Source organism: Tiliqua scincoides, chromosome 2 (genome assembly GCF_035046505.1).
Source record: "Tiliqua scincoides isolate rTilSci1 chromosome 2, rTilSci1.hap2, whole genome shotgun sequence".
Classification (NCBI taxonomy): domain Eukaryota; kingdom Metazoa; phylum Chordata; class Lepidosauria; order Squamata; family Scincidae; genus Tiliqua; species Tiliqua scincoides.
The window spans coordinates 160,589,387-160,613,142 of NC_089822.1; the positions used below are offsets into that span (position 1 = coordinate 160,589,387).

Here is a 23,756-nt window from a genome sequence, read left to right on the forward strand (position 1 = left end):
TTCATCTTATTTGTGTTCTCCCTGCTCCAGTCCCAGTTTATTCCTGAAAACGTTTCATTTTCAAAGCAGCCGCATTGCCTTTTCCTTCATTCTTCATTTTCACCTCAACTCCACAGAGAAATAAGTAGTGCCCTAATTCACCAGCTGTTGATTCTCATCAGGACAATAAGTTTCAAATATGCTACTTATCTCACAGATGATCCGTTGCCAATAAATTCTCCAACCCAAACAAACCCCATCGCTCCCCTTTGGAATTAATCTCAATGCCAGCAAGCTGGTGGGCAACTTCCCCAAAAGAATTTAACCCTTCCCTACACTGAAGCCTGCTTCCTGAAGATCTGCCGGTATTCCCAAGTATTTGTGAAGTTTGTGGGATTCCCTCCCCTCCCCCCTGCATTCATTTTAGGCTTGGAATGCTTTACAGAATGCATAACTCATCCTGTCTGTCTCTTCCTAACAGGGAGAAACAGCTCTCCTGTGCTGCCTGACTTGTTACTGCCTTTCGGGCTAGCAGGTAGAGAGCCAGCACAACCAGCCTTTGCTTTCCAAACGCTGCTTCTTTAAACAGGTTCTCTGCAGTTTTGGTCCCACTTTGCCAAACGTCATTGAGCAGTATAAATAGCAGACACGAGTGAATGCAAGGACTGGGAGGGCACGGATTTCACACATACTTGGCTAGGTGGCTCTCGGTCTCTCTCTCCACTCCAGATGCTCTGAGCACGGGGTCCTGCATTGTTTCTTTGTGTCTACTGAGATCTTTTAGACACATTCCAGTCAAACCTTCTGCTATTTTTGTTTTCCCGCAAGAAGCAACTTTATCAACCGGATTTCACTGAAGTCAGGTTTGGAGCTGGAATTTCAATTTGTGTGGGTGGGTTGGTGGTTTAACTGAGTGATCATCTAAGTTGAACGTACAACTAAAAGGCAGGAAGAATAGTGAGCATAGCTAATAGAATAGCTGGAGCTTGTGGTCAGTGATAGATATGAAATGTAAAGCTATGCAAACCCATATTGCTCGTATGTGTATGTGTTTGTGCATGTGCCTCATTTTAGGTAGGCATGGCAACAATCTGATTTTGCAAAGAGTTTTTGGTTTATTTTGCTCAGCACAGCAACTTAGAAAGATAAGTTGAAAATTGATAAGTATTGGGAGGTTGAATACTGTCTGGGTCGTAAGTATCTTCCCAAATAAGCAAATACAGAGTGAATGATCATATGCGAGGCGAGGAATGCTTCTGCCTGTAGACTATAGATGCAATTCTATGCATACTTACTTGGGTCTAACTCCTATCAAACTTGGTGGAACTTACCTTTGAGAAAAAATGAATCTGACTGGGCTGCATAGGCTACTCTAGTAGTCACCCAGGCAGATGAACTCAGTGGACCATCTGGGCCTTCTTGTCTATGAATTATCTAATTGCCCTGACATGTATTGTAAACCTACCCTGCATAGATTCTTTGCAGGCTTGGAAACTTTCAGAATATGTCTGTTGCCACTATGAAAGGCAAACAGCTTTTAAAAAAAGAAAAAAGAAACCCTTCTCCTTAAGAAGCAACCAGCAGTAAATGAACATATAGTTGAACCCTCTGTCTCTGTTGTATTGTGTTTTCTGTGTTGTAAGGCATGGTGCTGGGTGATAGGTCTATGCTGAAGCAGTGCTGATGATTACAATGCCTGCTGTTTCTTGCTTAGATGTGTCTCCCATCCACAAAAGCCTAAAAGGAATCTGTTGTTCTCAGGAATATTAAAGGACTGGAACTGGAAGGGTTCAGGTATGTGATCTCTAGATCAGTAATGATAATGGGGAGCAACAGATGAGAATGGAGCCATGACAAAACTCCAAGTATTTATACTTTGCAAACTGCTTTGTGCTTTTAAAATTTGTTTTAAAAGACAGCCAGCTCATAAATATGATAAATAAACATGGATGAGAATGAGGAAATCATTTCATTCACACTGTGGAAACTGTTTTTTGAACTGGCCCTACATCTGAACTTAGGGCTAGTTCACATAGAGGCTTGCATTGCTACACAATCCACTCTCAGTACCTAATATACAAGATCATGTTAAAAAAACAATTTTGCTATTGGGCTACATGCATTCATTCCCTGGTGATTGCTGCAATCCCAGTGGCTTCTAAAAGTGCTGCTGCAATGGTGGAAATCACCACAAAGAATGTGTTGGAATGATTGTGAACGATATGTGTTTCCATACAGTTCTGTACAATTCGCATCAAGAAACAAGCTGCATATCTGTTTGTGTGAACTGTCTCATTAGTGCATCCATATTTCACTGGCCGTGTCAGGCTATTCATGTCTACCCAGAAGTAAGCCCAATTGATTCTAAAGGCTTATTTTGCTAGCCACATTTTTCAAGAAAATTGTATTTTTACTTGTATTTATTCTTCTGTGGCATTTGCTGTGTCTTTGAAGGATCTTACACTTAGCTGAGTGGCAGTGTGAACCTGAGACCCCCTTGACCAAGTCTGAAAGTCTGCTTTAAAAAATAGTTGTGGCAGTGCTAAAGTCTGTAACTTGATGCTTCTCACTAATCCTTTCAAATCCATCAACAGGATTTAACATTTAGCTACATAAAGAGTATATCAGATTTCAAAAGCAATATTTGAACAGTTATGAAATTTAAAATTCTAAATTCAAATATTAAACTTTTGTTTTGGGTTTAACTGAGGAGCAAATGACACATAACCAAGGTTAAGCAACTCCCTGCTGCTCCTCTGCTCAAAAGGGCAACATCTTGAGGTTCATCATTAAAAAAAAAAAAGTTAAGGTTTCATTATATTAATGAATGTGCATTTGGTGAGTGTTTTGCCCAGATATTTTCCTGTTGTTTTATTGGAAATCATCTTCCCTTTCAAAACTTTGTAGGTGGAAGAGTTGTCTAGTCAGGGGTCCAGCAACGGGAACATTAGGAAAATTGTTGGAGTCATTCAGTTTCTGAATTCTGTAAGTGAAAAATATTAACTTCACCCTTCTTTTTGATGCTGTAAGGGCCTGTTCACATGACCATTTTAGCCAATAGAACCTTCACTTGATCAACTGTTTTGATCAACAGTTCATGGGAAGGCGGCCATGTATACACTATCACATGGTCAATTCAAAATCCTTCTTAAAAGCCATCTTTCCCACAAAGCCTTTGGCACAATGCCTTAGTGTGCAATTCTATCCACATCTATACAGTAGCAAGTCCCACTGAGTTCCCATCGAGACTTACTCCCAGCAGGGTGTATGAGACTGCAACCTTAGACTGCAATCCTATACACCAAACTCTCTGGGAATTCTCCGCAGTAAGTCTTTTGTGGGGGAGGGGGGAATGCAGCAATGCAATCTCCAAGATTGTGTTGCTGCTATGAGCAACAGGGGCTTCATGCTATTTACAAGCAGCAGCAGCAGCAGCCTCCCAGGGGTGCGGGGAGCCCCTCGGAAGCCTCCGCAGGGCTCCCCAAGCTTCAGAAAAACTAAAAATAAAGAATGCAACTCACTTCCAGTTTTCAACTGCAAATCCACAAGTGTGTTGCAATTTTTACATTTTCTGAGGCTTGGGAGCCCTATGGAGACTTCCCATCTACCCTGGCAGTAGCACAACCCTGGGGATTGTGTTGATTCATTACTCCCTTCCTGCCCCTTAAAGAGGCAAAGACCGAGTATTGCATCGCCCCAGTCTGAGAACTTCTGCTGTACTCACTTTCCTGGCAGTAAGTCCATTGAATTTAATGCAGGCTACTTCTGAGTAGATACACATAGAATTGCACTGTTAAGTCACCTTTCCCTGCTGTGATTAAGCCTAAGAGTGGTAACTGAAACAATCACACATTCTTTCCTTCCTTCCCCAGCCACCATTTCTCTCCCCTTTGTTTGTTGCTTCTTGTATGTGTCTACCCAGATGAGACGGCCCTCATTGTAGGGGCTTGTGCATGTCACCTTGTGCAAAGTGCCATGTACACTGATGGCACAAAATAAATAAACAAACAATTCAAACCCTATAAAGTTTTTGCTTACCATTACAATTGTTGATCTTGACAGTTCAGTACATGAGAGTGACAATGGCATGTGGTGCTTCCAACACTACCCACTTGGCCAATCCACCATCATCACATCTTCTGTTGGCTCAGCCCACCCAAAGCTCCTCCTTTCTGTTCTTCCTCAGTTTCATGCAGCGAAGTTGCAGCTGCAAAATTGGATGCAGCTTCCATAATCAGCTGCAGCATACTTATGAATACTGGATGCTGGGGAAGCAAATGCTCTTGCCCTCATGTCTGTCTGTAGGGTTTCTGGAAGCAATTGGCTGGCTGTTGATACAAAGGGAGTGCTAGGCCAGGTGGAGTCTTGCCTAAGACTATAGAGTTTCTGAGCATAAAGCAGAAGTATTGGCAAGAGCCTCAGAATCTCATAACAGGTTCCCGACCAACATTTTTCCAGCAAATACACTCAGTGAAAATCAATGTGCATTGACACCACTGGGTAACAGCATGTGTGCAATTGCCTCCTCCCATGCTACCCTGTCTGGGAGTCAGCATGGGCTGACTGAAAACTGAAGCTGCAATGGACTCACACTGGCACAGGAATATTTAGCTAGTAATAAGTTGATTTATTACTGAACAGTATTTGCTGTTTACAAAAGGACACTGGAGTTTGTTTTAGCAAAATGTATTCCTTGGCTATAAAGCATCTCTGATACATTGGACCATATTCATTCCTGCCACCTGTTTGTGGCACAAGCGCAGTTGGGCAGTGAAACTCCTTTCTTAAAGCAGTAGTGCTGGACCTGGCCAAAGCAACAGAGTGAGTATGCCAAAAATCCACCTAGTCCAATCTCTTGCCAAAAATCCCAGACTGTCACCAAGCCACAACCAATCAACGCACAAAACCCAGAAACAATCCTAAGAGGCTTTGCAGCCATATCATCCTATGATTCAGCCTAACACTATTTTTATGCCCTTTCTCTAGAATACATCAGTGGCTATGATTATCAGGGAGCTGCCTTCAGCGCAAGTCGTACCAGCAAAGACATGAATCTTCTCCTTCCCTCACTCCCCTGTGGCATCTAGCATCCCCAGCTTTGGACTTTGGACTGCTAAAGATATGGCAAGTTAGATCATTTGGGAGGATGGAAGGTGTATTCCCTTCAACCACGAGGATGGCCACAGTCACAGACAACAGCAACCCACTCAGAATCAGTCCCAACATTTCCTACAATATTACCTGTGATGAAGCCTCCAGAGCCAGCTCCGTGGAAGACATCACCATTGGGACTATCCTCTCTATTATGTGCATTATTGGGGTGACAGGCAACGTCTATACCTTAGTGCTGATGTGCCACTATCTGAGATACTCAGCTTCTATGTACATCTACATCATCAACCTTGCCCTAGCAGACCTACTCTACCTTCTCACCATCCCTTTCATCGTTGGGACATATTTCATCCAGGAATGGTACTTTGGGGATGCTGGATGCCGGATCCTTTTCAGTTTGGATTTTCTGACAATGCATGCTAGCATCTTCACCTTGCTGGTGATGAGCACAGAGAGATACTTTGCTGTGCTGAAGCCCCTGGACACTGTGAAAAGATCAAAGAGCTATCGGAAAGCCATTGCCATTTTCATCTGGGTAGTGTCTCTCCTCCTCACCCTCCCTATGCTGATCATGATCCAGCTGGTACAAGGGGACAAGAACATCTGCCTTCCTACCTGGAGCAAACTGTCCTACAAGATCTACATCACCATTCTCTTCTTCACCAGCATTGTGGGGCCAGGAGTTGTCATTGGGTACCTTTACATTAGATTGGCAAGAACTTACTGGGTGTCCCAAACAACGTCTCTTAAACAGACCAAGCGACTCCCCAACCAGAAAGTGCTGTATTTAATCTTCACCATAGTGCTAGTCTTCTGGGCCTGTTTCTTGCCTTTCTGGATATGGCAACTTCTCTCCCAGTATTATGAACACTTCCCAGTTTCTCAGAAGGCCACAAGAAACATTAACTACCTGACCACATGCCTGACATACAGCAACAGTTGCATCAACCCTTTCCTCTACACTCTGCTGACCAAAAACTACAAAGAGTATTTGAGGAACAGGCAGCGTTCATTCAACAGTGGCAGCAGCTATTTCCAGAGAAGGAACCGGTTTCAGAGGATTTCTGGACGCTCCTTGTCCACCAGCAGCCAGCACTACACAGAAACCTACGTACTTGCGCCCATTCCTGGGGGCAACAACTGTGCCTGAAAGAAAAAGCACACCTCCAAATATTGACCACCATCAATGTCATCGTTTCTAAGAACTTGCTTTGGAAAGGCAAAATCTCAGAAGCCTGAAGGCATAAACAAAAAAGAGGACTTTGTAAAAACCAACCTGTCCTTCGACTATCACACACACACACCCCTTTTCATTTCTTTTTTGCTATAGGAGCAGTTTTTGGATGGGCCTTATTAGTTGAAGTAAATCTGCAGGACATGTAAAAATACCTTTTTAAAAAAGTATGTCAACTACCCAATGACAAGTCAATTTAAGTTATTGAACCAGTGTTTGTTGAGGTTTTTCTTTAAATTATTTTGAATTGTAACACTAGGGCACAATTGTTCAGGGGAATAACCTAAATCAATAAAGACCTGGGAGGTGTTTTTGTGTTCATTTGTGTGTTGTTATAACTTTGGGAACAGGTGAAGGAAATCTCTGAAAATCTCTGAGTTTGGGGCAAAGGATAGACTATTTACTGAATTAAAGGGGTGTGATCCAAACTCAATCTTCTCTTCATGCTGTCTCACATTTGAGTAAAAAGGATGGAATGCAATTTTTGACAATTTCCCTGTCCTTCTCCTGCACCTTCTGAAAATTCAGGCTCTTCAACATGATAGTGTTGCAACCCAGGGGAACTGCCGTGACACCTGGGCAGATAAGGAGTTCCTCAATATCTATGATTAGCTAAGAGTTCAACTGGTACAGTTTTATAAACACAGTCATATTTAATTTCATTAAATTTTCAGCTGGTTGCAATCTCTCTCCTACTGTATCAAATTTTCTATGATACAATAGTCTAGCAAGGTGTTACGTGTGACATGAGCTAAAATAGCCTGGAATCAAATCAAGAAATATTAAACAGCAGTAAGATTTATGCAGAAAAAATGAAATATTTACAATATAGTATATTGATCAGGTCATCATATATAGAGGTACAGCATATCGATTTTTCAGAACCAGATACTGCCACTGTATCTGGTGATACTTTGTGCCTCTGGACAGAAGTTTTCAGCGGTACGCATCCTTTTAAATGTGGTTAATAATCAACACAGACAGTCTGAAGGCACACAAAATTTGATTCTTACCTGAAGGGGGAGAAATCCTTTGAAAACAGCAATGTCACAGCCATACATGGGGGCAGACTGTTTGAAGTGTTCAGTTTATCGATAATCTCATTAGTATGAAGAAATTATGTAAGTCAAGAGCAGAAAAGAACATAACTGTTGAAGAATCATAAAATTCTGGCTAACAAGATTCTGCTTTGTATCCAGCACTCCCTTTGTATCAACAGCCAGCCAATTGCTTCCAGAAACCCTACAGACAGACATGAGGGCAAGAGCATTTGCTTCCCCAGCATCCAGTATTTTATGATTCTGGCTAATAAATTCTGGCTAATTTTATGATTCTGGCTAACAAGAATGGCAGAATCCTGTTAGCCAGGTTGTAAAATCAAGTTAATGCACCATACAGGGTTTTTGATATTTCTGTCATATCCAAACACCCTGAGGTTTAACTCAAGAATAGATCATGTTCTTCTTTAATCCCATCAAGGGACAAGAATTTCATATTGCATTTTTTAACTTACAGATGCCTGGAGAAGAAAAGAATTTCTCTACCCAGTGAGTAATTAATCTGTGGAACTCCTTGCCACAGGATGTGGTGATGGAGTCTGACCTAGATACCTTTAAAAGAGAATTGGACAAATTTATGGAGGAAAATTCTATCACATGATGGGTTATTTCAACCTTTAAAATTCAACCTGGGTAAATTTTAGAAGTAGCCTATCTCTGAGTTCCAGATGCACAGGAGTGGCTACAGGTATCTTGTCTTGTGTGCTCCCTGAGGCAACTGGTCAGTCACTGTGAGATACAAGATGCTGGACTAGATGGGTCTTTGGCCTGATCCACAAAGGCTCTTCTTATGAAATCCTATATCATGGTTACTGATATTCCCATAAACCTGTTTAAAAGTATTGTCTAGAGACAGTCCATTCCTTTTGCAAACAGGCCTGCAAATTTGTTGATCTAAACCACATTCACAGTTCTCATCAGCCAATGCTTTTTAGTGGGAGAGGTTCTTTTTAGTGCTCAGCCCTTATGATCTTGGCTGGAGTTTGTTTGAAAAGAGTACACTCACAAAATGGAACACAAAATGAGTGTACAAGTATTTTTCAGCCAGTCCCACAAAGCCAACACCAGAAACAGAGAGCTGAGACATTCATTTCCTATATCTACAAAATATATGGAAATTTCAGACTACACTACCTTTCTATTGACTCTAACTTCTGTCACTGTACAACAACAAAGGGCACCTTTCTGGGCCAAGAACAAATGCTATAATTTTAGTTTCTCTGCCATAAATCACCATCAAGAAGCCTGTGGAAACTGGGAACTGTGGTTCCAGCACACGCATTGTTTACTGCAGTTAGCGGAGCCTGACAAAGGAGCTGCCTGCCTCCTTCTAGGCAGAGATGAAGCTTGGCAAATACGTATTGTGCATTATCAGTTCTTCCTAGTATAATCTATTTCTATTTAAACTGCTGAAGACTGACTGAGACTGTGCCCTCACTTTCTCACGTATTGCCTGGGAATCCATCATGCACCTCCAGCATTGTTTTTTTAAAATTCTTTGGGGAATAGAAAACTGCTTCATCTTATTGTAACAGTGGATGGGTTTAGATCAGGAAAAAGAGTGTTCCTGATCATTCATCTTTTCCTTGCCTCTTCCTGTACATATTTAGGGCAAAAGGAAGAAGACTAATGAATAGGTGAGTGTCTCTAGTAATGTATTTCAAGCTCCATAAACATGATAGCTTGTTGAATCTTTGCGAAACATCATGACTATGCAAGGAATTCTTCACCACTTTAGAGATATGCAGGCATTCTGTAAGTGCAGAGACTTTCCACACTTACAGGATACCTGTGAGTACCCCAGCAAGCCTTGCCCCTGCCACCGACAAGCTCCACAGTTGGCCTCCAGGTCTTCCCATAGACAGGTTTGGACTACAGCAACAAATGCTTTCTGTGAGGAGGAGAGAAGTAGAGTGCGGTAAGAACAGGGCTTGCCCAGTGTGCTCCTGGCATTCTGTAAGAATATAGCATACTGAAAAGAGATTCTGAAAAGAGATTCAACGTGCTCTCGAGACCTCTTTCCCTGACCTCACACATGATGCCTGTCCGTGCATACTTGCCCACAATCCTGCAGAGGAATTGTAGAGTGCACGCACAGAGGAAGAGAGATTCAAAAGCATTTTATAGTAGATCCATAGACATCTACTCAACATAAGCACCTTAGTATTACTGCACATACTATTTCTCTCTGCAAAAATGTTATTAACATTCAATATCATAATACAAGCATGATGCATAGCAGTACAAGGAGACAATTTCTACTTGACAGCATGGAGCGTGCTCCAAAATAGGTAACAGATCTTCCTCGCTTGTGCATTTAATCCCACTTAAGCTGGTAATATAAATGGAACACATTGGTGAACCAGAATCTACACGTACTCTGATCTAATAAACCGCACGTAATAAACCGCTTCTTGACTTTCAACCACTACTGTTGAAAGTCTGTGTTTAGAAAGTACTGTGCTGAAAATACTGTGTTTAGAAATTTGAGTTTCAGGCTTTATTGAAAAGTTGGGGGGGGGGGGTAATTACATGGCTCAAGATCAGAAGTGTAGCCATCTTGGTCTTTTCATCTAGAGTGTTCCGTCTTTGTGGCCAGAGGATCTGTGGCCTCATGTCAATAGTCCTTCGAATCGTCGTGTTTCTGGTCAGGCCCTCTGCTCCCCAAGCAGGCGCCCAGCTCCACATACACATGTTTAAATGTGTGTCTCAAGAACCTCTTGCATGAAAAAGAACAAAACAGGAATAAAATATTGGTCATGTAATATCTTTCTCATTTTACAAATTAACCACAGCTAAATCCCCAAACTTGGAGGTAACAGCAACTTCTATGCACAGAGTAGGCAATTCCAGACAGGCTTGAGAGATTTACTTGTCCATTTTAGAGATAGTGAAATTCGAAATGAATCTTAGGGTTCCATCCAAGGAGATATATCTGAGAATCTTCAAAGGAAGAAATGTGAGTTTCTATAAGACAAGTGAAGTTTTTATGCACATCAAAGGATCATAACCAAAGAACTATTACAAATAGGAAATTATCTGGCAGTTTGAGGCAAAAACAACACAGGCCAGTCGAGATAGCAGGTGTTCCACTTTGTGAAATTTGGTAAAAGTACTTCTATTTGCCAGGAGGAATGCCATCATCCTAATGAAGGTGGTTTAAGTAAGCATCATAGAACAGGAGAAATATATTTATTTATCAGAGCAGCTGCATTCCCCATCTTGTTTGGGCAGAACTAAATGATCTCTTAATTAAACAAACAGCAAAGATCCTTCCTTGTTATCAAATAATCTCAGGTGAGCTCATTGTCATGGATATGCACATGTTAGGCCTTGGTTAGCATGTGAAGCCTGAACCAAACTAAGTCAGTAACAGAGAAGTGGCTAGCAGTTCCTAGCTGCAAGAATGGGATTAAACAAACAAAAAGATTGTTGTCTCTCCTTTGCTGGCCAGAAAGGACAAAGAATTACAACCCATTGGAATGTTTAACACCTCAGTAGACTGAGGGGCGCCTGATCAAGCTGAATGGAATGCAGCCATGGATCTCCAGTTCGGAGGGGTAAGAACTAGGAGGGCTAGCAACTGGACCCACTCCGAGAAGGTTCTGTCCTCAAAAGTTTCTGATTGGACAGTCTAAATAAGTATGAAGCACCTCAGCACTATTGGCATAAGAAGTATAATAATGAGTACTCCAAGGGGTGTGTGTCCGGTTCTTCTTGAGCAAAGTTTTTGGGTGCAACATCCTGCACGCTGGAGCCCCATTGTCCAACATGGGCATCTGGCCTCTCAGGTAGCCTGGAGCTAAGAAATCTACAAGAGTAACTGACCCAGGTGAGAGATAGGGATTAATAGAGATAGCCAGCTAGCTTTATTATTTTATTGCTGATATGTTTCCTAGATGTTTATGCCTCTAGCATTTGCTGCCTTACTGTAACTTTATGTAACCTTACGTACTTAATAAACTAAAATCTCTTTTACTAAGTTGTTTCATTGCCTGTTGGGGACAAAGGTTCAGAATCCTGCCTAGCTGTTCAGCAAGCTACCAAGTGCTCATTGAGGTCTAGTAACTTGAGGACCGAAGCTTTAATTGGAGAAAGCGCTCAGTGCCTGCAAGGGATAGAATTAAGCCTAGAGGGTCTCAGTGTCCCTGGACTGAGGCACTGGCACATACAGGGTGGTGGCAGTACTACTGAACAGGGGGGCTTGAAGGCTTGAGGGTTCGAAAGCAAAGAACTCTGAGCACCCCAAACCCCCCTAAGTTTACGACATTCGTGCCATCTAATTTTCCCATTTAATAATGGAAGAAAAACCCCTTGGGTTCAAAATGTTTTGTGGCCACTAGCTGGTTTAACAAAAAATTTAATTTCACTTACGCTATTTACTACAGTCCATGACCAGACTACACTCATTTGGCTGGCCTTACTAGAAGGAAAGAAATAACCGCCGGATTATTAGATCCAGATTGCGGAAGTGGGGGGATAGGGAGCTGACATAAGTTTGCAGGAACCCTGAATATTTCTGCATGCAGTTCTGTGCACATTTATCAGCCATAAGCCCCACTGAACACAGTGGAATTTTTTAGGAGATGTGTCATCAGTCTGTGGAAAAGCACATGCATTACATGCTCAAGGCCCCTGGTTTCATGCCAGCATCTGTATTGAAAGATGCAGTATTGGGAAAGGGGACCTTGCTGGAGAACCTGAAGAGCAGTTGCCAGCCACAGCATCCCATCCTGGACTAAATTATTATCATTATGCATAACTTAATGCATATCATTATGCATTATGTATAACTTTCAAACAAATAAAATTCATAAAGCAGTTTACATGTGCTGACATCATGACCCCCTCCATCTGCTGCCATTACATGCCTCTCACTTATCCCTGCCAAACGCTTGGCATAAACCCAAGGAGTCCCATAATGGTGGTGGAGGCTTTCCTACCTGAGGAAGCCCAAGGAGGCCTTTCCAGTTGCCTCCTCCCACAGATGCAGCACATGCTCTGTGGCTGTTGCTCTGCATCAGCGGGGGGTAGGTAGGATTGGGCTATTCCCCTGCTAATGATAAGAGAACCATTTTTAAAAGTTATTCTTTGCCCAATTGGGATTGATGGGCCAATGTTTATCCTGCGACACTACAAAGTTTAAGCTGGAAATTAAATTTAATGATATCATGGTTAATATGACATTATGATTATATCATATCATTATAATAATATAATGATATGGCGTATTCATTTAGACTAGAAACTATATTTAGCTCTTTAATTACTGGCCAATAAATCAATACCAGTACATCAACCATGCCATACTGCAAATTTATTGAATGACTGTTGTTTGTGTAATCAAATAATGGCATGGCTTCCACTTAGCAACAGCTGATCACACACTGAGGGACAATTTACACTTCTGTTTGCCGGCAGCGAATGCTGTGTAAAGCAGGGGTGTCAAACACAGGGGTGTTTCATACAGAGGGCTGAGTTTAGCATTCATGGTGCCTGCTGAGAGCCGGAAGTGACATTATGAAGCAGATGATGGTCAGAAATAAGCACTTTGTTCTCACATAGAAACTCATTAGCTGCAAGTGACAGAAGAGAAAAATGTGCAGATCTTGCTCATGTTTTCAAGAAATGAGACAGTCCAATTATCAAAATGGGAGAGCCCAATTATAATGGGGACGGGATAAATTCCTCCCCGGGGGGTGCATTCGGCCCATAGGCCATGCATTATGTTTGACAGCCCTGGGTAAAGTATGAAGGGAGTCAGAGTCACATGTTTGTAAAAACATAGTGTTGAAGACACATTGGGGGTGACAGCCACTTGCATCTCCTCAGCAATATGGTGTTTATCTGTGTGGTTGGAGACCCATGGCTTCCCTTACTCTGTGGGCTGGACCAGGGGTAGGCCAGGGGCAGGTGGATCTCAGCAGTAGCCATGCACACCAAGATCTTATCCCACCCACCTCCCTTTCTGGCCTGGACCTGTCCCCAGGGGCCTCCTTAGACTTGAGCCCTATTAAGAACGGGCATAGATCTGAGGAGACCCATTGCAGATCAGGAGGACTATGGAGAGGTAAGTTAAAAAGTTTTTTTTATTGTCAGAGACCCTGAGAAAGGGGGAGTTTTGGTTCCTGTCTATCACCAGGGACCCCACCTGCAAGGGGGCCACAGTCTATGTGAGACATCCAGGACCCACCTCCAGGCTTTCTCCAGCCTCACTAGGTTCTGGAGCCTCCCTTTCAGCCAGTCCTTTCTCATCCCTGGCTCTTTCCTTATATTCCGCTGTCTGGTCCTTCCTGCCTTCCTGGTTCCACCCACCTAACCTGGTCACTCTCTGGGTCCTAAGCCTCCTCCCCAGGAAGTGAGCAGGCTCCTGCAACCACTTGCTGTGACTTGCTGCTCCTTGTCTGCTCCAGGGGGTACAGGCACATGCCACTTAATGGGCCAGTGGCCCACACCCAGCACCACGGAGGCATTTTCATCCTCTCCCAGCCTGAACTTGGTCTTGTGCACACTGGACAGGCCACTCCCTGGGTCAGGTAAGTCCAGCCCTGGACATTTACTTACCTCTTCTGGGCTGCCTGGTGCTTCTCCACCCATAGTGTACAGCACATGTGTAGATGGCACTGCACACTCTAGACTGCCAGGTAATAGGATTGGGCTATTAGACAAAAATGCAATCAAAAATCAATGGGTCCAACTGGTTGCTACCAGCAGAGTTCCAGCTACTGATTGTGGAGTGATTGAAGGTGCACCAAACAATGTTCTCAAGGCTTTGTTCAGAAAATGGTTGAGTTCAGTTGAATTAGAGCGCTGCTATATTCTTCCACCATACAGAAATGGAGGATACAATTTAGATTCTCATTTTTATTCTCAATAAGGTGAACCAATGTACCCTTAAATCCTCCTGAACCTCACAATGTCTAACATAGACTGTATGTCCGTCTATGCAGCAGCAGTCCATTTAGCATAGTAGCATAGCAAGGGGGGGGTAAAATGGTAAGTACTACACGTGCCACAACACATTGCATAAGTGGCCTCTCCTGCAAGTCGTCAGAGCCATTCCAGGCAGTGACGGCTACGCGCAGGCAGTCGCCAAACCAAACAGCATCTCTTGCGCGTTACCATCACTGCTCTGAATGGCTCCAATGGCAAGTGAGAGGGGCCACTTACACAGTGCATTCCCCCCTCCCAAGCTATGTTACTGGCTTAGCAGCACTGGGGTGGTTTTACAGTTTTCTGAGCTGATAATGCTGACTTAGATGGACCAATGGGCTGACTCAGCACTAGGTCACTTTCTTTGTTCATTCAGTGGTCTCTGGTTACAAAATGCCTTAGGGCTATTACAAGCCCAGCTGCATATAGGAGAGTCATAAGAACATAAGAACATAAGAACAGCCCCACTGGATCAGGCCATAGGCCCATCTATTCCAGCTTCCTGTATCTCACAGTGGCCCACCAAATGCCCCAGGGAGCACACCAGATAACAAGAGACCTCATCCTGGTGCCCTCCCCTGCATCTGGCATTCTGATCAATAATGTCACCCTTAAGGGCAGCTATAGACAATTTTCTTTTCTCAGCAACAACAACAAAAATGTTTGTCACCACTGACCTCCACAATGATCATTTATGAAAAGGAAATAAAACAAGAACTCAGCAAGAATGTATCCCTGTTGCCACACCTTGAGTCACTCAAAGAGTGTTGCTTAAACTTTATCTAAGTTAACTTATCCATATAAAGAGATCATGCCCTACAGCAAGTGATGGACCAAATTTGTCCCAAGTTCACAAAGGCAGCAAAAAGCTGACCTTACTATACAGTTGCATCTGTAAGCTGAGCAAGTTTATAGTTATCCATAGTTGTCGCATAGCCAGATCTAAAGCCTGCCTGTTCCTTGACAAAGGTGTTATTGACAACTGTCCATGTAACAAGTTTGGTAAGTAGTTATTTACTAAACAAGTATGCAGGGATGGAAACTCAGATCAGGTGACTTGAGTCCATGTCGCAAAAGCACATGATTTTTGCTTACTCGTGTACACTCGAGTGTGTCAATGACTCCAGCATTGACTTGAGTCTCAGGCCACTAACTTGGAAATAACTCCCCATTCATTTTGCAATATGAAAGACCTTGTGGGGCCATCATTGAGACTGGGCAAGCAGCAAGGAAGTTCCACCCAGGAGGCAGGGAAGGGTTAATGTTTTGGTTTTGCATCAAGCAGGAGGACGGAGGTGGAAGCAGGCCCTCTTGTCCATCTCTGAAGGAACAAATGATCATTGGATGAAGGTTTATTCCCTGGATGAGTGAAGGAAAGAAGTGGGGGGAGGCGGTTCCTAGCCATCCAGGAGAAACTCATGGCATGGCTCCAGCAGGCTCATTGACTAACTGACCACAATGGAATTACTTCTGAGTAGAGCTGCAGATTGGGTCATATTGGTAAGCCTCCCAGCTGCTGCGCGTGACCCTCCTCCTCCTTGCCACTTCTGTCCCCACTCTCATGCAGTCTGTCCCATCCCCTCCTGCCTTGTTTATAGTTGGGATGGGGACATCAGGGGAGTGTTAAATGAGAATTCACACGCACGCAAACACACACACACACACACATACACACACACACACACACACACACACACACACACACACACACACATACTCCAGAAACTCTGTTTTTTCCATGGAGCTGCACCTGACATGTATCAAGCCTGTTCCCTTTGCATCACCTCTAAGGCATGCTGCAGGATGTGAAAAAGATCTGGCTAGTTTTGCTTTTGCTCTGTTCTTCAAAATCTGGGAACAGCCTCTTGTGTCATAATGATATGAGAGACAGATGATACATACTCACTGGCCCCTGCACGTGCTAGATATAAAGCAGCATGCAATTATCTTTAGCCTTGGTCTCAAGTGCTCAAGTGATATTTACAAGTGCCCTCTTTTAAAGGAAAGAAAAACACAAGAGGCAGAGTTACATGACAGCTATGTCCTTATGCTAAAGTGAGGGAAAGAATGCTCTTCACCAGATGTGATCAGTTCTTGGCAGTTTGTTCCCCCTGCAGAGATTTTTTATGTTTACATTTGATGAATCTGTATTCTTATTTTCATAAGAATCCATATCTTATCCATATTCATATTCTTATTTGGCTGAGCTGATCCTTCCGTGTTGGAGAGGGCAGCTTGGTTGCTGATGATTTTAGGAATGGAGGAGATGAACCTATTCTGCTTGCAAATTTAACACAGCAGCACAATGCAGCAGCACAATGCAAGGGCAGAACCATTCCTGGTTGACCTTTTTGCCAGTTTCCCTTTTAACTTCTCCAGATCCAAAAAGCAACTACAAATCATGTGGAAATTGTTGGAAATGGCCATTGGATGATGACTTCCCCTGCTGTGGCTAGAAGGCATAACGCCAACCATCACGTCATGCTAGTGCCTGGGACACTTATGCCAGCATCAGTCGCTCTCAGAAGCAGCACCACTGGCACAGAAATACCCAACCCCTGCTGCTAGAAAATGTCACAGTGGTCCGTGCTACACAGTACAGTCAGCATGGGAGCAAGTCATCCCATGGCAGCTATTTCCAGCAGTTTCTCTGCCCAAATGAACAAATCTGTGCTCAGATTCTATGAAAGGCATCCATGACAACCCACTGCTTGGAACCTTTAGATGAAAGCCTACAGATGAAAGTCACAGCTACCAATAACTTAGAAACCCCTGGAAATGGTCCCTGCTTGACTATGTACCATGTTTTTTTGGGGGGGGGGGTGGAGGTGGTGGTCTAAAGATCTCTTATAGATCTTTTGTAAGCCACTTTACGAGATCCACTATATGGGGAGAAAAGCAGGATAAAAATACAGTAAGTAAGTAAGTAAGTAAGTAAGTAAGTAAGTAAGTAAGTAAGTCAGTCAGTCAGTCAGTCAGTCAGTCAGTCAGTCAGTCAGAAAGAAAGAAAGAAAGAAAGAAAGAAAGAAAGAAAGAAAGAAAGAAAGAAAGAAAGAAAGAAAGAAAGAAAGAAAATTTTCAGGACCTGCATCAGCTGCATTATCCAGACTTACCTAGGGAAAGTGTTGACAGTTTACTGGTATGGTTGGCAACCTTCAGTTTCGAAAGACTATGGTATAAGCCTACAGCACCTGGTATTCCCAGGCGGTCTCCCATCCAAGTACTAACCACGTCTGACCCTGCTTAGCTTCGGAGATCAGATGAGATTGGGCATGTGCAGGGTAACAGTTGCTGTCATGTTTGCAATAGAAAGCATATTGAGTGTTTCAACAATCCCTGCCAAGGCAATGAGGACTGGGAATGAGACTTGTGGGCTCTGAGTTAATCTCCTCTTGAAAGGCTGGCCAAGCAAGGGAGAATTTTGTCTCCCATGCATGTTGACTATACATAATAATCAGAATTTCTGCTCCGAACCAAATCCAAATGCTTCTCAGACCCATATGCTCAAGCTGTTTATCTCTTGGAGGGTGCTGCTTTGAAATTTTTTGCTCCCCACCACCTGATGAGTTGAGCACTGCAACAATCCGGCAAAGCTGGATGGGTGGTTTTCCATTTTAAATTTACGTACCAAGAGGCAGTGACCATAGAAATCCACTACAGTCAAGTGGCCGTTTGAGTAAGCTGAATTATGATGGCTCAATGCTTTTGCTCATTTATAGATTCCAGAGCTTTTCACAAACACAGCTTCTTCTTCTGTCCTATGCTGCTTTTGAAGTAGATGCAAATGAGTTCCTTGTTGTACTGCCCCAGGGCACTGCCTCACTTGTAATTAGTTCCCTAAGATGAAAGGTGGGGGGGGGGGGAGATAATTAAAACTTGCTAAATACAGTGGGGGGGCCGCCTATACAAAGGCTAAAAAACCTTATTGTCCTTTAACTGTTGTTCTCTTCTTGCCTAAGAGATATATGAAATAAGAACTGAATATAGCATCTCTTGGTCAAGTCTTTTTCAAGTTGCATCCTGCACATCACAAAACTTGAGGCTAGACTTGAAAGTTCACTGCATTTTAGTCCCTATCTAGGGTAAAACTTGGGCACAATTCCTATCCTGGGCATATCTACTCCACAAACAGGTTAATATAACCACCCCCTCGCCACAGGGACCACTCTGAATGGTGGATGCACTGTAAGAGGTGTCGCCTAGTGGCTAAGTGACTGAGCTACAAACAAAACTGCCTGGTCCAAATGTCATTTCTGCCATAAATTCTCACTAGGCAGTGTTAGGCAAATCTCCTAGCCTCAGCTGCAATATGAGAATAATAAAACTAGCAGCACAGTTAACTTCATCAAAATCAACAGGATTTTCTTCGGATACAATATGTTTTGGATGGGTGCCTTAATGTGAAACATACATGATTATTTCTCTTTCAGAAATCTAACATGTGTAGTTCAAAGCTCCCACAAACCTTCCAAATGTACTTTGTTCCTTTTCGGATACCCCGTATTTTGTTTCTGGGGCTGTCATGTGGCTGTTGTAGCAAACTGGTGAGCTCACAACTTTTTCCATAAGTCCCAATTATCATGTAACTTTGGACCGGACTCTCTCTTATAAGCCACACCTCAAGAACACGGCCACAAAAATCAATACCAGGAACAACATACTCCAGGAATTAACAGGAACAAGATGGGGAGCTTCAGCCACCACACTCAGAACATCAGCATTAGGATTGATCTACTCCGCAGCAGAATACTGTGCTCCAGTATGGCTTAACAGCTGTCATACTAGCAAGATTGATGCCAAATTACATGAAACCATGAGGATCATAAGCGGCTGTATAAGACCCACTCCTGTCTGTTGGCTCCCTGTTTTGAGCCACAAAGCATCACCAGCCCTACGGAGACAAGAGACTCTAGTGAAAGAGTACAGAAAAATCACCAACAACCCACGCATGCTGATCTTCCTCATCTATCAATCAGTAGGCTCAAATCCAGGAAGACTTCTCTGGCACTCGCACAACATCTACACAATTTTAACATCAGTGCCCAATGGGAAGCTAAATGGGCAGTCGAACACCCAGAAACGGGTAGATATATAGACGATACTACACTTAAGGTGCCATGTTTCGACTTACCTTGCCAGCACTAGAAAAATTTGAATAGGATCTATACCTTCCATGGTGTTTGTCAGGTCTCAGTGTTTAAATGGGGGCTAGTATCTACTCCTCAGTGTGATTGCGGGTTCTCCCACCAAACCATGTATCACACTGTGTCTGGCTGCAAACTGAGGGTGTATACTGGCCCTTGGTCTGACTTTTTCAGTGTAGGTAACTCTGTCCTTGAATGGCTGGACGAGCTGGACATTGACATTTGATCTAATCTAACTGATACATAAGTCCATGTATTATATGCCATACTCTAAATAAATAAATCATGTGGCCACAGGACATTACAGGACATTGATGCTGATATCACTGCCAATGATTTATGGGAGATGTTCTCCAAGACTACAGCTGAGGGTCTTTCCTAGCTCTCCTGTCTGAGAATGTGGGACATTCTGTATGCAAAGCACATGGTCTACCACCAAGCTCTGGGTCTTTCCAAATGTTACTTGATAAGTTACATACCTAATCTCGGAAGTGCTTGTTTACTCAGTTTGGAAAAACAGACAAGTCACTGAATACCTGCATGCTTCTCTGTCTCTTTTTTATTCTTTTTTTTTTTTAAACCTACAAACCTTCCCCTCCCCCCTTTCATCAGAGGTGAGATGTTTTAACACCAGGTTCTCTGCTGATTCCCCAATTCCATGTTGGCTATCAGCTACAACTTAAATTAGCGTTCACCTTCTGAGACTAGTGAAATGTATATAGAAGTGCACAAGAATGATCCTGGCAGAGGCAAAACAGTGAAGGATGATTTATCAGCCAAATTTGGCAGGGGATAAAATTATACATGAGAATTTGAATGAATGAATGAATGAATGAATGAATGAATTAGAAGCACAAGCAACGCAAGTATCAGATAGTTTTTTACTCAAGTGGGACCCAATGATATATGATTAACCTCACACCTGGGTTGATTCTCTGTTAATATAAGGAGCCAACAGAACCAAGGGATCCAGGTTAGCCATGAATATCGGCCAGTCTCACCCCTGTCCCAGGCCCGATCCACCCCCCACCCACCCAGAAATGCCCTTCCCTACCACTGTTTCTCCTTTCGTCTGCCCTCTCCCACCCCTTGTGCTGGTCTGCCCAGGCTGGCACAAACCTACTGCCTCTGGTCTCTGTGAAGCCAGTGCACGGTATCCTATTCCCTGGTTGTCGCAAACGTGCTTTATGGCATGTTCGCAACAGCTGGGAGTCGGCAACTGGGGGGGGGGGTTGGTTGGTTTGGATTGCACTGTAAAATGTACTCTACATCTATAGTTCCCTTATTAACACCCCACATTCTTACAGCACAATCCTGGATGTGTACTTAGAAATAAAACTTACTGAGTTCAGTGGGTCTTATTCTCAGTAAAGTGTGTATGTTTGCAGCTTTAGAGCTCTTTCTCAAAATATGCAGTGCCAGGAAATAAAGTTTTTAAGTATAAAATGCTTCCCAGGCAACTGAGAATGGGTAATTGCTGCACAAGGGTAACTTATCTGTAAGCACAAGAGCTTAGTCCATTAGAAGCAAAACAGAATTAATCAATATGTATGCCAGCTTGTCTCAAGCTTAGACAGATGATAACTGGCTTGAAGAAAATGTCCCAAAAAGGTAATGGCTACTATAGCAAGCACAAGGGTAACTTCCCAGCATGCTCAGAGTGTCAGAGATTAGGGAAGGATGATATTGTCAAGATGCTATTATGCCTTAAAATTTGAATTCATATTATCCAGCTTTGGGGGGAAAAGTAGCAACAATTTGATGATTCCTTCAAACTTCCCTGCAATTTCATCTGTTGTACAAGAATTCAAGAGATCTTTCAGAATGACCTAAGAGGAAGAATGCTTTTGGAGCACATTTTCATATTGTACTGGTCCTGGTAACTGCCTAAATTAAAGGCAGCTACAGATGTCTACCCACTCTATAACTACTGTTAGTAACTTTTGCAGTATGCCAGTACCAAATTCTGATATTCATTTAGCATTGATGGAAATCTGATAATGTGCAATTTTCAGGAACAGGAGGTCACTGTTTTGGAGAAATTGTACTTGCAGCCCATCACTTATTGAAGCTTTTACCATCTTAAAATGAAGGAATATCATGAGAAAATCTGTTATTGGTCAGAGCCAGAAGTTTAGCAGAGGAAGAATTTGTTTCTCTATTCCTATTTTCGCTACAGGTAAGCAAGCCACCTCAATTAAATAAACAGCTTTCTTCCCTTAGAAACTCTTGGTACATAGTAAGTTCCTTTCTCTACCCTGCTATCTGTAGTAGAAATGGGAAAGTCAAAGAAACACTTGTTCAATTAAGGCTGGAATCCTATCCACCTTTTCCTGGGAGTAAGCCCCATTGACCAGAATGGGACTTAATTCTGAGTAGACATACATAGGATTGTGCTCGAAAAGAGTTAAACTAGAGAATCATATTTGAATTTGTCTGCTTGTGATCTCTCTACCTGAACTTCAGATTGTCCTACCTCTGAGACAGCAGAAAAGGACAGACCTCGAGGTGGGATTGATCTTTCGACAGATATGATGATACTCACATATTTTTAGGCTAGAACACCTTTGTAGTGGACAAAGTGTGCTTTAAAAAAAAAGCCAGTGATAGTGAAACACTACATTCCAATCCTTTCTCAAATTCAAAACTTTATGACAAGAAACCACCTGCTATGATTTGTGTTCGGCATTTAAGTTTTTGGAAGCCAGATATGTTGAGTTCATTATTGTCTTAGGGCCAGACTAGGCAAGCAGCCTATTGCACATGTGTTTTTTGTTTAAACATGTATGGTAGCCATCTTGAGCCACACTGAGCCACAGCAGGGGTTGTTTTAACCCTTTGCTCCTACCACACTGATTCAGAATCTTATAGACAGTAAAAAAAACTTACAGACTTGACAAATGCCTATAAAAAGCTTCTATCCCTCAAGAAATTTTCTTATATAAAGTTTCTCTGGTTCATCCTTCCTACAATTTACGGTTCAGTCAAATGACAAGAGAGCACAACATTCTAGAGGTTGCTCAACAAAAACCAGTAAAGAACTGTAGCCCTCTGATTACAAATGTGTCAAACACTGAACGGGAGCCATATTTTTACATTATCTTTCATAAGATAGCATCTTCTCATGGAACCATTTTTCTAGGTCTAACAAAGGAACTCTTCCTTTTCGCTTTCAATGGAGTGGTCAGTCACCCAGCTTTCCAACAATAAAGCTTCAGTGGAGGATGACATTCCCAAGCAAAAGTTTAGACTGGTAATACAAAACATTTTTATTTCTGGTCTCATTCTCCATGGTTGGAATTTGTATACTGTAGTTCCTATTCAGATTGGGTAGCATTCATTCCAACAATAAATGTGCACCCGTTCGGCTGCTAAACGCACATAATGTAGTAATTCCCATAAAAGCCGATTATACTTACTGTTATTAGACTTGATGCATTTTGTACTGGTGTATGGAAAAACCATCAAGCTCAGTCTCTGGTATAAAATTCTTGTGATTTACCAAGGCTGCCAAATTGAGATGATACTAAAAAGTGTAGAATAAAAGCAGCACTTTCACATTCTATAAGGCTTCAAGCGAGTACCCCATTAGGGTTCCCCATAGGTTTTGCTGAGGACTAAAAATGGGATATTACAAACAGCAATTAGACATTACACATTTTGATTTGATTCCCTGTTTAAATTACATATATTCCTGAACTGAATCTTGAGGCCCTGACTAGATACCAGTTTCCCCTTTAGAATACGTACTTGATTTTAGAAAATTATTGCTCATATGTATCTCAGTTACATGGCTTCTCTGTGGATTATTGCAGAGTATGAAACCACTGGCTGCCAATTCAGAGTTCAAACAAATCTTCAGGGACATTTTAGTGCAAAGAGATTTATCTTCATTGGCAGCAGTTAAAAGATCACACTGGTAGGCAAAGATCAAATTCCATCTGAAAACCTATTTAATTGATCTGCCTATCTAGCCCTCTAACCCTTTTGCGCGTGTTGAAAATGCCCCACACTATTTTAGATGGAAGGTACAAAAATGTGCTCCTTACATCATTGTATTTCTGAGAATGGGACAACTGAAGATATTTCCCATTTCATGTTGTTTTGTTTCATTCTAGGAAACATGCGGAAAAGGCTCCTAGTTATTGAAAGACCACAATTTAACAGAAACTAGACCATATTTTGACAAATGAAAACAAGATTGTTAGAATTTTTGCTTTGCCAAACTGAGAAAAAACATTATTTTGTTTTGTGTTGCGGACTGTAATATGGACACTTGCTGCTAATTTTTTTTAT

The 23,756-nt window shown here is 42.4% G+C and overlaps 1 protein-coding gene across 4 annotated transcripts; it reads left to right on the forward strand.

Annotated features, from left to right (window-relative positions):
* Window positions 1–659: 659 nt before the first annotated feature.
* On the forward strand, window positions 660–6,646 carry LOC136640712 (urotensin-2 receptor-like). 4 transcript variants are annotated; one of them, XM_066615988.1, is made up of 4 exons: window positions 660–842; window positions 1,694–1,773; window positions 2,887–2,964; window positions 4,966–6,646. In XM_066615988.1, exon 4 carries the CDS (start codon window positions 5,126–5,128, stop codon window positions 6,239–6,241), a length of 1,116 nt encoding a protein of 371 aa, XP_066472085.1. In that variant the 5' UTR covers window positions 660–842; window positions 1,694–1,773; window positions 2,887–2,964; window positions 4,966–5,125; the 3' UTR covers window positions 6,242–6,646. The 4 variants fall into 4 exon arrangements, with proteins under 4 accessions (XP_066472085.1, XP_066472086.1, XP_066472087.1 ...); XM_066615989.1 differs by having other exon boundaries at window positions 660–837; XM_066615990.1 differs by lacking the exon at window positions 2,887–2,964.
* Window positions 6,647–23,756: the final 17,110 nt, after the last annotated feature.

What these genes read in the sequence shown, in the direction of transcription:
- LOC136640712 (XM_066615988.1), top strand. Translation starts at nt 5,126, where the DNA reads ATGGAAGGTGTATTCCCTTCAACCACGAGGATGGCCACAGTCACAGAC.